Consider the following 15259-nt stretch of genomic DNA (forward strand, 5'->3'; position numbering starts at 1 on the left):
GAGGACTGGGCTCTTTCAGAGGAAATTGGTCCAGCCCACCTGTGCCTCATTAACAGCCTCACAATGGGGCCTGGTAGAGGGGTGGTTGGTCTCTGTGAAGAGCTGATCCCTATAAACAGAGAGAGGAAACAATGGCAGTGACTGGAGAAGAGCTGTAGTGATCAGAGTATTCCGGCAGGAGACCAGTGGTGGGGGCAAATTCAGGTCCATTCCCACCAGCAGGACTCTGTTCTGGTTCCAGCTTGTCTCCTCCTGCAGGGACCTAGGTCTCCCTTTGGTGGGAAGTCTTTGCTTTCTCTTACCTGCACAGTGCGTGAGCTGGTGCTGCCAGGAGTCGAATTCTCGGTGGACTCCCCTGCATGCTGCCACACAGGAACTGACTCCCCATGCACCAGGCTGCAACACCATTTGGTGCACCTGCCCCTCCATCTGGATGAAGGAGTAGCTGGGCCAAATTTGAGTGTTGTTGTGACCCCTTATGCCAGGTCGCAATGTCACTCTCTGAAATTTGACCTGGCTGCCCCTCCATCTGTGCGAAGATTTAGTGATCTAGTATGGGATCACTGCTTAAAAGTGGTTGGGGTGTGGCCCTCCACCCTTGTCCCCAGCTGGCACTACTGTTGGAGACCCTTAACTGGGAGAAGAGGTGAGGCCTAGAAAACAGAGCCAGAAGGTTGAGGGCCAGCAAGACCAGACTCGAAGAAAGATGTTCCAGCTGGGAAGCTCTGGGAGTGCTTACTAAAAGCAGGAATTGAAGCAAACTTTGCAGACTTCCTTTTGAGACTTGGAGTTTTGTTCTTAACTTGGATGTTTGCTTTTTTGACAGCTGCTGCACATTGAGCGAATGTTTTCAGAGAAACTTCAAGATCTCTTTATTGAGTGGTAACAGATACTTTAGACCCCCATCACTTTGTATATATAGTTGAGATTTATTCTCAGGAACATCCTGCCACTTTGTATTGCTTGGGCAGTTCAGAATGATCAGCTTTGGGCTCTAATTGGTCAGCAGAGAATTACTAACTAAATATGGGTGCCTTTCTCAAAGTCACCACTAATTCAGTGTGCTAAGGTTTTGGCTAGTAAAATCATTTTTTAAAAATTCTGATACCACAATTGGCACTCTGCTGTCCCATCATTAATAATCAAACTGCGGGGGTTATTTCTTTGTTATTATAGATTCTGTGGGAATTAAATTATATACATATTATTGGCAAAAAGTTTAGTGCATTAAACCATTTTTGCCACTGTAACAATGACACACTTAAGGCTCATCCACATGGAGCAACAATGAACACAACAGGTGCACTAACACTGGGTATTAATTGGTCCAAATAGACCCTGCCAGAAGGGACCACTGTGATCATCTAATCTGACCCCCAGTACAACATGGGCCATAACACTTCTACAAAATAATTTCTAGAGCAAATTCTTTAGAAAAACATCCAATCTTAATGTTAAAATTGCCAGTGATGGAGAATCCACCACAACCCTGGATAAACTGTTCCAATGGTTAATTACCTTTACTCTTAAAAATTTACACCTTATTTCCAGGCTGAATTTATCTAGCTTCACCTTCCAGCCATTGGATCATGTTACACCTTTCTCAGCTAGATTGAAGAGGCCATTATTAAATATTTGTCCCCCATGTAGGTACTTATAGTGATAAAGTCACCCCTTAACCATCTCTTTGTTAAGCTAAATAGACTGCGCTCCTTAAGCCTATCACTATAAGGCTATGTCTACACTACCGCAGTAAGGCCTAGTCTACACTTACCGGCTGGTCCGGAGGCACGCCATCGATGTTCTGGGATCGATCCCGGAAGTGCTCACAATCGACGCCGGTACTCCAGCTCGCCGAGAGGAGTACGCGGCGTCGACGGGGGGAGACTTCCGGCCGCGTCTGGACCGCGGTAAGTCCGGACTAAGGTACTTCGAATTCAGCTACGTTATTAACGTAGCTGAATTTGCGTACCTTAGTCCGAAGTCCGGACTAAGTGTAGACCAGCCCTAAGTTGACCTACGCTACGCAACTCCAGCTATGTGAATAACGTAGCTGGAGTCAACGTACCTTAGGTCGAGTTACCGTAGGGTCTACACTGCGGGAGGTCGATGGGAGAAACTCTCCCATCAACTTACCTTACTCTTCACGTCGGGGGTAGAGTACAGGGGTCGACTGGAGAGCACTCTGCTGTCGATTTGGTGGGTCTTCACTAGACCTGCTAAATCGACTGCCGGTGGAGCAATTGCAGAGTGTTGATCCGGCTCTAGTGTAGATGTAGCCCAGGGGTAGGCAACCTATGGCACACGTGCTGAAGGCGGCACACGAGCTGATTTTCAGTGGCACTCACACTGACCAGGTCCTGGCCACCAGTCTGGGGGGCTCTGCATTTTAATTTAATTTTAAATGAAGCTTCTTAAACATTTTGAAACCTTATTTACTTTACATACAACAATAGTTTAGTTATATATTATAAATTTATAGAAAAAGACCTTCTAAAAAGGTTAAAATGTATTACTGGCACGCGAAACCATAAATTAAAGTGAATAAATGAAGACTCGGCACACCACTTCTGAAAGGTTACTGACCCCTGATGTAGCCTAAGGCATATTTTCTGATTATTTAATCCTTCTCATGGCTCTTCCCTGATCCCTCTCTAATCTATCAACATCCTTCTTGAATTGTTGACACCAAAACTGGACACACAATTCCAGCAGTGCCAAAATACAGGGGTAAAACAACCTTTCTACTCCTACTCAAGATTCTCCTTTTTAAGCATCTAAGGATCACATTAGCTCTTTTGGCCACAGTGTCCCTTGAGCCAACCAGTACCCTGGATAAAGGCATGGTCTATACCCAGTTTTGGTACCAGTATAACTATTTTGGTTAGGGGTATGATTTTTTTTTAACCAAAATAGTTATACTAGTACAACCTCTAGCGTGGATGCAGTTATATTAGGTGGTTTATACTGGCATAGTTTATTCCCCCTCCCTTACAGGAACAAGCGATACCAATTTAAGCAAATATACCCCAATATAACTGAATCCAAATGGGGGGGGGTTGTACCACTTTAACTTTACTGGTATAGTTAAAGCCATACAATTTTTGTGATAGAGAAGCTCAAAGTACGTTTTGTAGGAGACATAAAGTTGCTTGCATAGCAAAAGTCAAATCTTAAAAGATAAACCAGTTCAGCTGTACAAGAATGGAAAATTTTCATATTTGAAAATCCAGCAGGACCCAAAAAAGTACACAAATTAACCAGATAGTTTTTGGAAAAATACAACTAATTTTATTTTGAAAATATTAAGACAATACCTATATGTTTTAATATCAAGCCTGTAATAGTATTAGTATGCTTTAAATATATTTTGTCTAGTATTTAACTGTTAAGTTGAAATACTTTATGTGCGGGCGGAGGGGAAGTCATTCTTTCTACAAGTAGTTGTATAAAAAATGGAAAGGGATGAGCAACATGGAACAGATGTGATAATTTGTGATGATCTTCAAACAGTTGCCAATAGGTGGTGCCCTTTGGCAATTTATGGTAATGAATTCAGTTATAACTTTAGGTATCCTTTACCAGGAAATTTCAGTGAGAAGCTGAAAACGAGACTGAGCTAGATGCTTTTAATGTAAGATAACGAGGGCTAAATGAAGTCACAACTGTATGACAGAAATAAAATGAATATAGTATTGGCAACAAGCACGAAAAGTCAAGTCCAAACATTATGGTTTCTTGATGGAGGACTGCATAGGATTTGCACGTAGGATGACCAGACAGCAAATGTGAAAAATCGGGATGGAGGTGGGGGGTAATAGGATCCTATATAAGAAAAAGACTCAAAAATTGGGACTGTCCCTATAAAATCGGGACATCCGGTCACCTTATTTGCACGTTAAGCACTGGATCCTGCAAAGAGATGTGCACAGGCACTGCCATCAGTGGGGATAATTGTGGGCAGAGGTCCACCTGCATCTGTTTGCAGAATAAGGTGCATTTTATTTATCTGTGACGACAAATTGGAATGAAGAGTTTTTAAAATGGCAGTTCTGAAACGCTACTAAGAATGGTGCTTAGACAAAACATTAGAGAAATATGCATAAGGGTGTTGATTATCAGGAACACAAGCCCTAAAGAGAGGCTTTTCCAAAGAAAAGCAGGAATGGGGAGAATGTATGAGCATGTGGAAGAGAGAGCACTCTATGCAGAGGGAGCAGAAACACAGTTTGTGGGGGAGCTTCAGCTACTGCAACCCTGCAGGCAAATTCATCCCTCAGCCAGTGCAGACTAGCACAGTGACAGAGAGGGGAGGCTTTATATCTTCCCTATGCTGGGGCTTGCACCCAGAGTAGGTTAGAACAGCCTGAGAGCGAGTCTAACTTGTACACTCCCAGTGCCGTAGATCAGGGTTCTCAACCTTTTTCTTTCCGAGTTCCCCCCTGACCCTCCACATGCTATAAAAACTCCACAGCCCACCTGTGCCACAACAACTGTTTTTCTGCATATAAAAGCCAGGGCCGGCGTTAGGGGGTAGCAAGCAGGGCAATTGCCTGAGGCTCGAGGGTTCCCTGCGAAGTTAAGTTGCTCAGGCTTCATTTTCAGCTGTGGGTGGCAGGGCTCGGAGCCCCAGCCTTCAGCCCCATGCAGTGGGGCTTCAGCTTTCTGCCCTGGGCCCCAGCAAGTCTAATGCCGGCCCTGCTTGGCAGACCCCCTGAAACTGCTCAAGGCCCCCCAGTGGGCCCGAAACCCCTGCTTGAGAACCACTGCCATAGACCCTATTGTTGGGGCACAGTATAATCTTGGCCACTCCTCTGACTCCAACACATTCCCTCCCTCCTCTGGCCAGCTCGGTACCTTCCATCAACCTGTCCCAAAATGCTTCTGTGGTGGTGGTACAGAACTGGCTTAGGGTGGAAGCTGAACCTGGTGACTTCACAATGGGGCTGCTTTGCAGTTTCTCCAACACAAGCATTTGCAGACAGTGGTACAAGGGAACAGGCTACGTCTAAATAAGAAGTATCCATTGATAATGAATCAGACTCCCAGAGAGTGGACACAAGATTAGCCAACATATATTACTATCCTTTAGGGCAGGGGTCAGCAACGTGTCCGTACATGGACACAAGTGTCCTTGGTAAAAATGTTGAGGTCCATGGGGGCGCTCACCTCGGGCAGCTCCCTGCAAGCAACTCTCCGTCCCTGCTGTTGCTGGCAGAGGTGCGGCCAGGCACCAGGCGGCTCTGCAGGCACGTTGCCTCCGTCCCCGCTCCCTGAGCGCTGACTCCATGGCTCCCAGCCCATTGGCCGGGAACTGCAGACAATGGGAGCTGCGGGGGTGGTGCCTGTGGACCTGCCTGGCCACGCCTCCACTTAGGAGCCGGTGGGGGCACATGCCGCTGCTTCCGGGAGCTGCTGGAGGTAAGCACACACGGAGCCTGCCCACACACCCTCACGCCTCAGCCCCCTGCCCCAGCCCTGATCCCCCTCCCACCCTCTGAACCCCTTAGTCCCAGCCCAGAGCACCCTCCTACACCCCAAACCCCTCATCCCCAGACCCACCCCAGAACCTGCACCCACAGCTGGAGCCCTCACTCGCCCCCGCGCCCCAATCCCCTGCCCCAGCCCTGATCCCCCTCCCGCACCCTGAAGACCTCATTTCTGGACCCATCCCAGAACCCACACCCCCAGCCCAGAGCCCGTGCCCCCTCCCACACCCCAACCCCCTGCCTCAGCCCAGAGGCCCTCCTGCCCCCTGCCAATGTCCGTCACTAAGTCCAGTAATTTTGTCCAGTGTCCGTAATACAACATGGTGGTTCTGACCCCTCATTTAGGGCCTGATGCTCTCCTCCAATAAGGCTGGCATGGAGAAGCCAGCTAGGGTGAGTGTAGGGGAGAGGGGCAATGACACCCAAGGCCACAGAAGCCCTTTGTGGTTTGGGCGTGCGGGAACAAGTCATATTCTGCAAGCAACATTCACTCCTGCAGAACTTGCAGCAGTTTGCTCTGCATGACTTCAGGGGAAGGCAGCTAGTGGCTGAACCAGCTACCAAGAGGAGAGGCCTATATGTCATTATGGGTGGGCAAACCCTCCCTCTGAGGCTTAAAGATCGTTGGGGTTGGGAGCAGAGTGCACCATTGATCCCAGGACACCTCAGGTTTGGAGGTCTGCACCTCTTGTCACTTCTGTGGTGTGGAGGAAAAATAGTCTAAGGCCTAAACTTTGGTCAAGTGAACTGTATGTAGGGTCAGGTGAATTGTATGTGTGGCCTGGAGGAAGGAGAAAAGAGGGGGGGGCAGTAAAAGGAGAAGGGTAGACAGAAATCATAAAAGCAGAACTAACTGTAGACATTATAAAAGTAGAATTAACCTTTGTAACAGATTATGATTAATAGATGTCAGGTGACAGAGCAAGAAACCGCAAAGGGCAAAACTAAGAAAAACAGGAAAACTTGTTTTGTTTTATTCCTTATATGAATGTAAAACTTTAAGGAAGTATATGTAATTTTTGTGGTTTTATCCTATATAATCTCTCGCATTTTATCTGTCGGGGGGGTTCGGCTACCTTGGCTGACTCCCCCATGCATGCATGTTTGATTGTCAATAAAGGAGCCTCAGGCTGTCTGATCCAAAATCAACAGTGTGGCCAATTTTCCACAACAGTGGTCTCTCCCTTTGATTGGGTTGTTAGGAGGAAACACTGGAAGTTCAACCTGATGGAGTTTCCTGGGTCTTCTGGTTCCCCCTCTCACAGGTCTTTCCTTCAGAGGTTAAAATAAGTCATTAAATCTTAGATGACCCCATAATGACACCAAAGATTAGCATTGTTGGAGTTCAACTCAAAGCTTCTTTAGCACAGGACTTGATGCATTCTACAGTTGAAAGCTGAAATGAACTATTAGAACCACAGACTGGAAAACTGGCCCAAGAACTGGAGAATTCACTTCCATTAGCTTCTTAAACTCAATGTTCATCACAAGCCTGCATTCGTTTCGTGATTAAAGGAATGAATTGCCCCACGATGATCAGTCAGGCTACGAGTCAGTCATGGAGGTCACGGATTCCATGATTTTATGAGACCTCCATCACTTCCTGAAAATTCCAATAATTCAGCCTTGGGTGTGGGGATTAAGGCATCACCCTCATGACACCGGGGCACAGGCTTCTATAAATCTGTGATTTATTGTTTTTTGGCCATGTCCTCACCGTGACTTTTAATAAAAATACCCACGCCAAAATCACAGCCTTAATGATCAGCTACTGAACCACTTGAAATTCATAGTGCTGCCCATAGGGGGGTGGTGAGCTAAGCTGAATTTCTCGTTGAAAAAGAAATGACTGCAGTCATGTTCTTGTGTGAAAAGGGTTATTAAATCTGAGGTTAGTTACAAGCTTGTGTGTCAGAGAGACAGAGTACACTGAATACCAAGACAGGAGTGACATATTTTTCGTTGTTGAAAATAACAAGACCAAAATAGGACATGAGCATTCAAGCTAGAACAAATTTTGGTTTTCATTAGAGAACGTGTACAATCTGTTTCCTAAGTCATTCAGACAGCAACTAGCTGATAATGGAGCATTGCCAATCGTCACTGTATTTCATCAGCATCCATCAGCCTAAAGGATCCATCCATCAGTTACTTGGTATAAGAGGAATAAAGCCCTTGTGCTATATCACTGTCACAAATTTGTCCTCCTGCTTTAAAAGCAGTTTATTATAGGAACATTTTGTAGCTATAGGAGGCACTGCCTTTTAATTGTGCTCTGCGATTAATCAAGGAAAATAGAAACCGATTTGAACAGAGCGAGCTAAACAGCTAACCGTACATTTGAGTGCTTATTTCCATGGGAGATGTGCAGACACTTAAGCACATGCTTAACTTTATACACGAGTCGTTCTGTTAACAGTTTTCAAGATTGGAGCCTGATTTCTTTTATTGCTCGCTGATACCAGCTGGGATTCTTCCTTTATCTTATTTTAGAATGTAATGCTGCCATCCATCCCCAGGGCATCTGAGTAAGAACAATTATGGAGAAGATCATGGCATGTCTGGCACTGCCCCCTTTTGGAGGGGTCAAAACTCTGCTTGGAGGGTAAGGATTAAAAACAGCTGTGTATGTGTGTGTGTGTTATACACCACCTTGACACACTCCACTCTGATATCACATGGGGCAAAAAGAAAAGTTTTTACAGGGGGAGGAAATGCAATTTTCATGGCTAATATGCTATGAAATGTCTCTAACACAGACATGCATGTGCAAACACAAAGGAAGGTATGATTTTGCTGAGCAGTGAAAAGCTGGGGTTTTGTCAGCAGAAAGCATAAACAGTTGCTGTGCATTCCAGTGGCGTACCCTTTCAGTTGGATCCTTATCAGGGCTAATTCTAGGGTCCCATTATTGGGGAGGGGACAAGTGGGCATTTTGGATCCCCTGGATGTTGCTATTTAAAAAATGAACAACCTTCCAGGAGTCCCGTGGCTAGTCAGACCCCTGGAAAATCTTAAGAGTTTAAAAAAGTAAAATTTGGCTATTGTGTGACTATCTGATCATTATCACTGCTACTGCTGCTGCTACTTAACACTGGATAACTTTGTACATATTTTGGCCTTTCTGGCAATAATTTGGGCCCCCCTGAAGGTTATTGGGGGTAAATGTTCCCTTTGATCCGCACCCTGTAGTACTGGGCCTGCTGCTCACATAGTGAAAATGTCTCTCTCTATGCAGGGGATGATATTCATTTTATAAATGGAACTGTCCGTGACTTCTGAAGATTCCCAGGCGAAGTGTTCTCCATCACCTTGAGAGACAGCGCGCATTTAAAACAAAAAAGTCAGATTCGGAAATTTCACTGAAAATCACATCTTAGGTTGCTCAACCACACTGGAGAGCATCTAGATAAAGTTCTCCCCCACCTCTTGAAGAAAAAAAACCCAAAGTAACAAAACAGAAAAACAAACATAGGTTTATTTCTAACTGTAATTAAAGAGCAGCTGTGGGGGTCATTGTTTCTCGTCTATGCTTAGTCTATGAGTCTAATCTAACTTCTCAGCTGTACAATCTTAACTAAATTCTTCCCCATCCCTAGCTAAAGAAAACAAACCTGGGTGAATAGTCCAGCAGAGTATCCTAAGCAGCTCTGAATTCTTAAAGTGGCTTATAGGCTTTGAGCAAATCTGCCCCACCTGTGTTGGTTGTGTTTCTTTATAAGTGGAAGAGTCAGACTACACCTTTTTCTAAGGGTCTATATTTGATTTCAGCTTTCTCAAATAGCAGGTCAGCTTCAATTGGGTGAGTTTGCTAAAAAAAACAATTGATTTTCAGAAAGTTTTGGCATGTTTTGTCCTCCTATTTCTCTTTCCACAGGGGTATTCCAATTAAAAGCTGTACAATCTCATTCTTTTGGCACACCCACCCAGTCTAAAGGAACTTGTCTTAAATTAGTTCTTAACAGTTAACTAGCACCCACCAGTGTCTGAGGGACTTCATCCTTTTTTTTTTTTTTTTATTCTGGCCAAGAGGAAACCACAAGTAAAAAATATTAAAGAACTAGAAAGAGGGTTTTTTTTGGTGGTTTGTTTGTTTGTTTGTTTGTTTTCTGTTTAGACTAGGAAAAGAAAGTGTTCTTTTGTCCCAGGAAAAAAGCAACCCAAACTTTATCCTCTTTGTCCTAGAGCTGAGACAAAGGGATGCTCCCAACTTGTGGTGGTCCCTTTTCAGGGATTCTAAAATGAATGTCTATAAGCCAAGAGTTGTCAAGGACATGCCTTAATCACAATCTTTCTGTGGATGCCTGCATTAGCACCTCCTCCTGCACTCAACCACAAATAACTGAAATACTGTGCTCAACCAGGCCTCCTTTCTTTCTTGCTTTCTCTGTGGCAATTCCTGTATCTTTCCATTTAAGAAACAAAGGTAAACTAGTGTAAAAACAGACATAAGTGGTGGAGAATCACACTCAGTATTTGGGTTTTGGGGCTGAATCTCTCATTAGATTGAAAATATTTTTCCCCACGAGCACTGATTTGACTTGTTTCTCTAAGCATGTCAAGCTCTAATCTAGATACCAGGGATTAGATTCACTTCAGGAAGTTTGGAGCCAAAATACGTTTTGTGGATCTGGGCCTAAGTGAACAGGAAACTTGTTTGTCAGAGGATAAAACAAAATTTAAGACAAACTACTTTCTTGTATCCATCTAATTGGTGGCTTACAGATTCAATTAAGTATTTGGCTAGTTTCTTGGCAACCTCCCCAGCTCATATTGTCTTTCATCACAAGAGAGATTACTATCAGAAATTTTTGCAGGAATGCATGTAGCCATAGCTCCACGTAACTAAATTCAGTGTCTGAAAAGAGTCCTCTATCCTGATGCTTTAAGGATCACAGAAGGTGTTTTGCTTAAAGATCACTAGCAAAGCAAAATGAATTGGCTTGATGATCTCTTGCTGCTTTATGATGTATTTCAAAATCATGAGAACTTCCTCCCACTCCCACCCTTCAAACTTATTTCCCCTTAGCTTATCAGGAATGTTCTGTGTTGTCTTCTGGAATGAAAGTGTGCTAAGGGCTTTTGCAGCCCCCACTTCTTTAGTTCCGGGCTGCTGAATCATTTAATTAAAAAAAAAAAAAAAAAAAAGGAATAGATTAAGAGGACTCCCCAGAGTCCTCCCAGCAAAGGCCCAGGTGAGCTGCTTTTGCCTGAATTAAGCTGACTGAGGCTCATCCTAGCAGGGATTTGAGCAGTGAACTCTACTAGCTAACCAAAGGTAAAAGGGTTTAACCTGGATCTGTACTTGAAGAAAAGTTGAGGCTAGGTCAGGATTAGCCCATGTGGTGTCTGTCCCTAGTCTAATCTTTCTCTCCCTAAACTGCACAAACCCAGAGTCTGAATAAAAATCACTTCCCCTCAGATTTCACTTGCTTTGTACCCCTGCACCTGTATTCACTTGCACCTACAGTACAGGCCTGATCAGCGGCGGCTCCAGACACCAGCGCTCCAAGCGCGTACTGGGAGCGGCCTGCCGGTCCCTGCGAGGGCAGCAGTCAGGCCGCCTTTGACGGCATGCCTGCAGGAGGTCCCCCAGTCCCGTGGATTTGGCGGCAATTGGGCAGCGGGTACGTCGAATCCACGGGACTGGTGGACCTCCCGCAGGCATTGCTGCCAAATCCATGGGACGGGGGACCTCCCGCAGGCGTGACGCTGAAGGCAGCCTGCCTGCCATGCTTGGGGCAGCAAAAAAGCTAGAGCCGCCCCTGGGCCTGATACCAATGCTTTCTGATAACATCTTCCTCCAGATTACACACTCGGTGTTTCTCTGTAGATAAAGATAAGAGGGGTAGTGGTAATATATAAATATATGCATTGACTTATACAGAAATGCAAGGGTTAACCATCTGAAGTTGCTCTAAATTATTGCGGTGTCAAGGAAATAAAAATCCATGTTCTCTGCTGCTCAAATCCAGGAAAGGTGCCAAAGTTTCTAGATAAACAGAAGCATGGAGGTGACTTGTTACTGTTTGTTTCTGGATATTTTATTTTGAAACAGCTTATGAAACAGACATTACAATAAAACAAGTGGTAATTGGAGCAGGGGGATAATGGGGAGGGATATAGGCTTATGCAGCTTATGGATTCAGCTGCAAAATGCAGTGGTTCTGAGCATTTAGGTGAATTCAAACTCCCTTCACCGTGAAATAGTATGAATGGACCCAGGGCCAGCTCCAGCATTTTTGCCGCCCCAAGTGGCTGGTGGGTGGGGGGGAAGCCACGATCAGCGGCACTTCAGCGGCAGCTGTACCAACGCCACGTCATTCTTTGGCCCCTTTCCGTTGGCCGCCGCAAGCACCTACTTGCTGCGCTGGTGCCTGGAGCTGGCCCTGAATGGACCCAGCCCAGGACAATAGTTCCGTGATGCCCGGGAGAAGGGAACCTACTGGGATTGGCATAGCTTGATGCACTAAAGTGTGATGAAAGTTCAGCTCTTGCCAGCTGGTAAGAACTATCTCACACACAGCCATCTTCTCCTGTGGTACAACGAACCACATCACTGATGCCAATGGATGTTTTTACCCCAGGGATGAATTTGGCTCCTTCTGCTGTATGCACAGGCCTCTTGCATCATGCATTAGATCTGTGTACTTGGTGCAGAGAGTATCTGGTTCCCGAGTGAATTTGAAGTGTGTGTGTGTGTACACACCAGTTTCTCCACCAGCCCTGGCAATCTGGGGGGTGAGGAGTGTAGGGTGTCTCCTTCCTTTTCTTTGATTCAGGTGCACCTGCCCCCAGTAGCAGCAGCTGTTAGCACTTGAGAAACAGGGAAAACAAGCCGGAGGCAGCATGAGCTTTGCTGGGAGCTCAGCTTGGACTGCGTGGAGCCTCTTAGCAGCTTGGAAATTTGTCAAAGGGAGGAGTTGGTTGCATCTCCCCTTTCCATGCCTCCACCCCCCTTCAGTGTCTGATTGGGCATGAGGCTGCCTGGCTTGCTTATAAAAGCAGAGCCTGGCTTTTTTTCTACCCACTATTGAAGTGAGCTCTCCAGAGCAGCAGGAAGAAGGGGCTGTGCTAAACTGACACTGATGAACGGGCTCTTAGCGAATTGTCTGAAATAACAAGTGGCTTAAACGTGCAAAGGTATGGGTGAGCTTGACTTGTGGAGAAGCCTTATGGAATTTAATGGAGAGAAACTGCTATAGAGCATGGATTTGAGTCTTAGTTAAATGCGATCAGTTCTTAGATTAACTTCTTTAGGACACTGTTTAAATTCTGTAGTAACCTATTAGTTTTATCCTTTGCCATAAGAGGCTGAGGTGGGGGGAGATGTTGCTATGATAGGCAAACTTTCTTCTCCTACTAGGTTGTTAATGGTGCAGCAGGATAGAAAGGGACTTGGCATGCAGGCAGGGCTTTGCTTAGCTGCTGCCGGTCAGAAGATGTTCATGTGCTTCTGCTTCTGTTTGCAGGTGAACTTGAGCTCTGCCGCAAGGACCTTTCCCTCTCTGTATCCAGCTGCAGTGATGTGGTTCTTGGAGAAGATGAAAGCATCACCTGGAAACAGCAACCCACTGAGTCCTTCCTTCCTGGGGCTGCAGCCTGGTCAGATGGTGCCAGAGAAAGTCCGGGTTGGGGCAGCTACTTTTCCCAACATTTTAACCCCAGACAGGATCCCAGAGTTCTGCATCCCACCCAGACTGACCATTTCCTCTCCGCATGATCGCTGCCTGGCAGAGCCCAGTCTACATCCTCCTGGCATGGCCGATTGTAGCCCCAGCCCATTCTTGCCGCATCTCATCCAGATAGAAAGTGCCGAGGAGATTTCAGCCCTGGAGGAGGACTGCTCCAACTCAGACCCACAGTCACAGGCAGCGCTGTCCGTGCCCCATTTCCCCAAAGCCCAGACCTCCTATGGCTTCTGCACCTTGCTGGAGAGTCCCCACACCAGGAGGAAGGAGTCCATCTTCCACAATGACCCATGCAGCAGCTCTCTATCCAGCTTGATGCTGCCTCGATCCAGAGCCAATACCTACGCTGGCAGAGGGGCAGCTTCCAGCCCCATTGCCATTAGCTCTGCCTCTGCCAGAGTGCTTCCTAAGCATCCGCTCCTGCACAGGCAAGGCGCTGGGGACAGTGATACTACCTCTTCCACGGACTCGTCTCCTTTCAGCTCCCCACTGCTGAGTAGATCTCCTCCCAGATCCTGCCCATTGTTCAAAGCTCGGAGCCAAGAGGGGCTGCTTGGCAGGGCACTGAGAGCAAGGAACAAATCCAGCATGGTAAGGAACAACTCCTTATCGACAGATGAGAGCAGCTCCAATGATAACAGCCCCAATGCCACCAGGAGGTCTTCAGAGGGGCTAGTTGAGTCCTTCCGTACGCGGAGCTTTCACCTGTCCCATTCCGCTATTTTCCCACTAGACCTTACCTGTGGCCGAGAGAGGCTTGTTGGGGAGAGCACAGTGCTACTGGACAGAGGAGGATTGTTGAGACTGTCAGCCGAGTATTGTTCAGACAACAGAAGGCTGAGACTCCGTCTAATCAGTGCAGAGGGTTTATATGATGCATCTGTGGAGCCTAAAAGTATAAACTGCTGCATCACCTTCTCTCTTGTGCCAGGGAAAATTCAGAAGCAGAGAAGCACTGTTATAAAAAAAAGCAGAAACCCCATCTTTAATGAGGATTTTTTCTTTGATGGTATTGCAGAAGATGATCTGTACAGCTTTTCGGTGAGGATGAAAGCTACAAATAAAGGGTGTAGCTTGAAAAGAGACAGTGTGTTAGGTGAAAGTGAACTGAGTTTAGTGAATCTTTTATCCATCTAAAATGCCAGGCAAGCAAGCAGATATTTATTTTTGTATTTTTAAAGTGTTTTTAAATAAATGATTATTTACAAATTACTTTTTAAAAGCCTTTATTTGGTTTTGTCTGGTAAGTCACCTGCTCTTCCACTGACAACAATGTTAATTGTAAGTTGATCATTTGTAGAGCAAAACCTTAGGTTTGTGTGGTGGTAATAATTTCCATGGCTGCATGGAATACTATTACGGGCTTATGGAGATAAAAACGTTCTGCAAAGGTTTCCTTTCTAAAGGAGAGTATTGTTTTTAAAATCAAGGCTAGGTTTGACATGTCTAGCACAAAGGTTTCCTGATCTGGGTTGGGGCTTACAAATGCTACAGTAAAGCAAATAAAAACATAACACTGGTTTTGAAAGGTAATAACATTTACACTGTTCTAATCTAGATGGAAAACACTGCCAGTTAGTTTGTGCTGGGGGCCCTTGACATGACATGCTGGTTTTGAAACCAATTCTACTCTGCTATGGGGCCAGATGGTTCCTTATTCAGGAATGGGAGGGAAAGAGTAAAGCACAAAGCAGAGGCTAGGAACTTAATTCCCTCTTATTCACCTTAAGTTTAGAATGTTCTCATCAAGGGTAATAAGTTTAGCTCCTTTTGGAGCAGGCAGGGCTAAGGGCCACCAGACCTTCAGTGAGGGGGAAGTCATTCAGATCTTTGGGGAAAAGGGGCTTCAATGAAGACCCAAGACACTGACCTGGGGGCTTCCTGTCTCTGCTACACCCTGGGACCACTAATGATGACTGCATGTAGATCTTCCATACACACTCTCTGCAAGAGGTTGGTCTGGGTTGGGTTGTGCAGCACACAAGGAGATGTTGGAAGCAGCAGTGTTGGCTGGTAATCGTTATCATGTTAGGAAATAACCAAGGGGGCTCACAGTTATTGATACTGGAGAGATGCAGC

General features: G+C 45.7%; 1 protein-coding gene across 1 annotated transcript; it reads left to right on the plus strand.

Annotated features, from left to right (window-relative positions):
• The first annotated feature begins 12527 nt into the window (after positions 1-12527).
• LOC117884050 (C2 calcium-dependent domain-containing protein 4C-like) lies at positions 12528-14360 on the plus strand. The gene is made up of 2 exons (XM_034784113.1): positions 12528-12632; positions 12962-14360. The coding sequence occupies exon 2, from the start codon at positions 13016-13018 to the stop codon at positions 14315-14317; it is 1302 nt and encodes a 433-aa protein (XP_034640004.1). The 5' UTR covers positions 12528-12632; positions 12962-13015; the 3' UTR covers positions 14318-14360.
• Positions 14361-15259: the final 899 nt, after the last annotated feature.

The sequence above is a fragment of the Trachemys scripta genome, chromosome 10 (assembly GCF_013100865.1).
Source record: "Trachemys scripta elegans isolate TJP31775 chromosome 10, CAS_Tse_1.0, whole genome shotgun sequence".
Taxonomy (NCBI): domain Eukaryota; kingdom Metazoa; phylum Chordata; order Testudines; family Emydidae; genus Trachemys; species Trachemys scripta.

What these genes read in the sequence shown, in the direction of transcription:
- LOC117884050 (XM_034784113.1), top strand. Translation starts at nt 13,016, where the DNA reads ATGTGGTTCTTGGAGAAGATGAAAGCATCACCTGGAAACAGCAACCCA.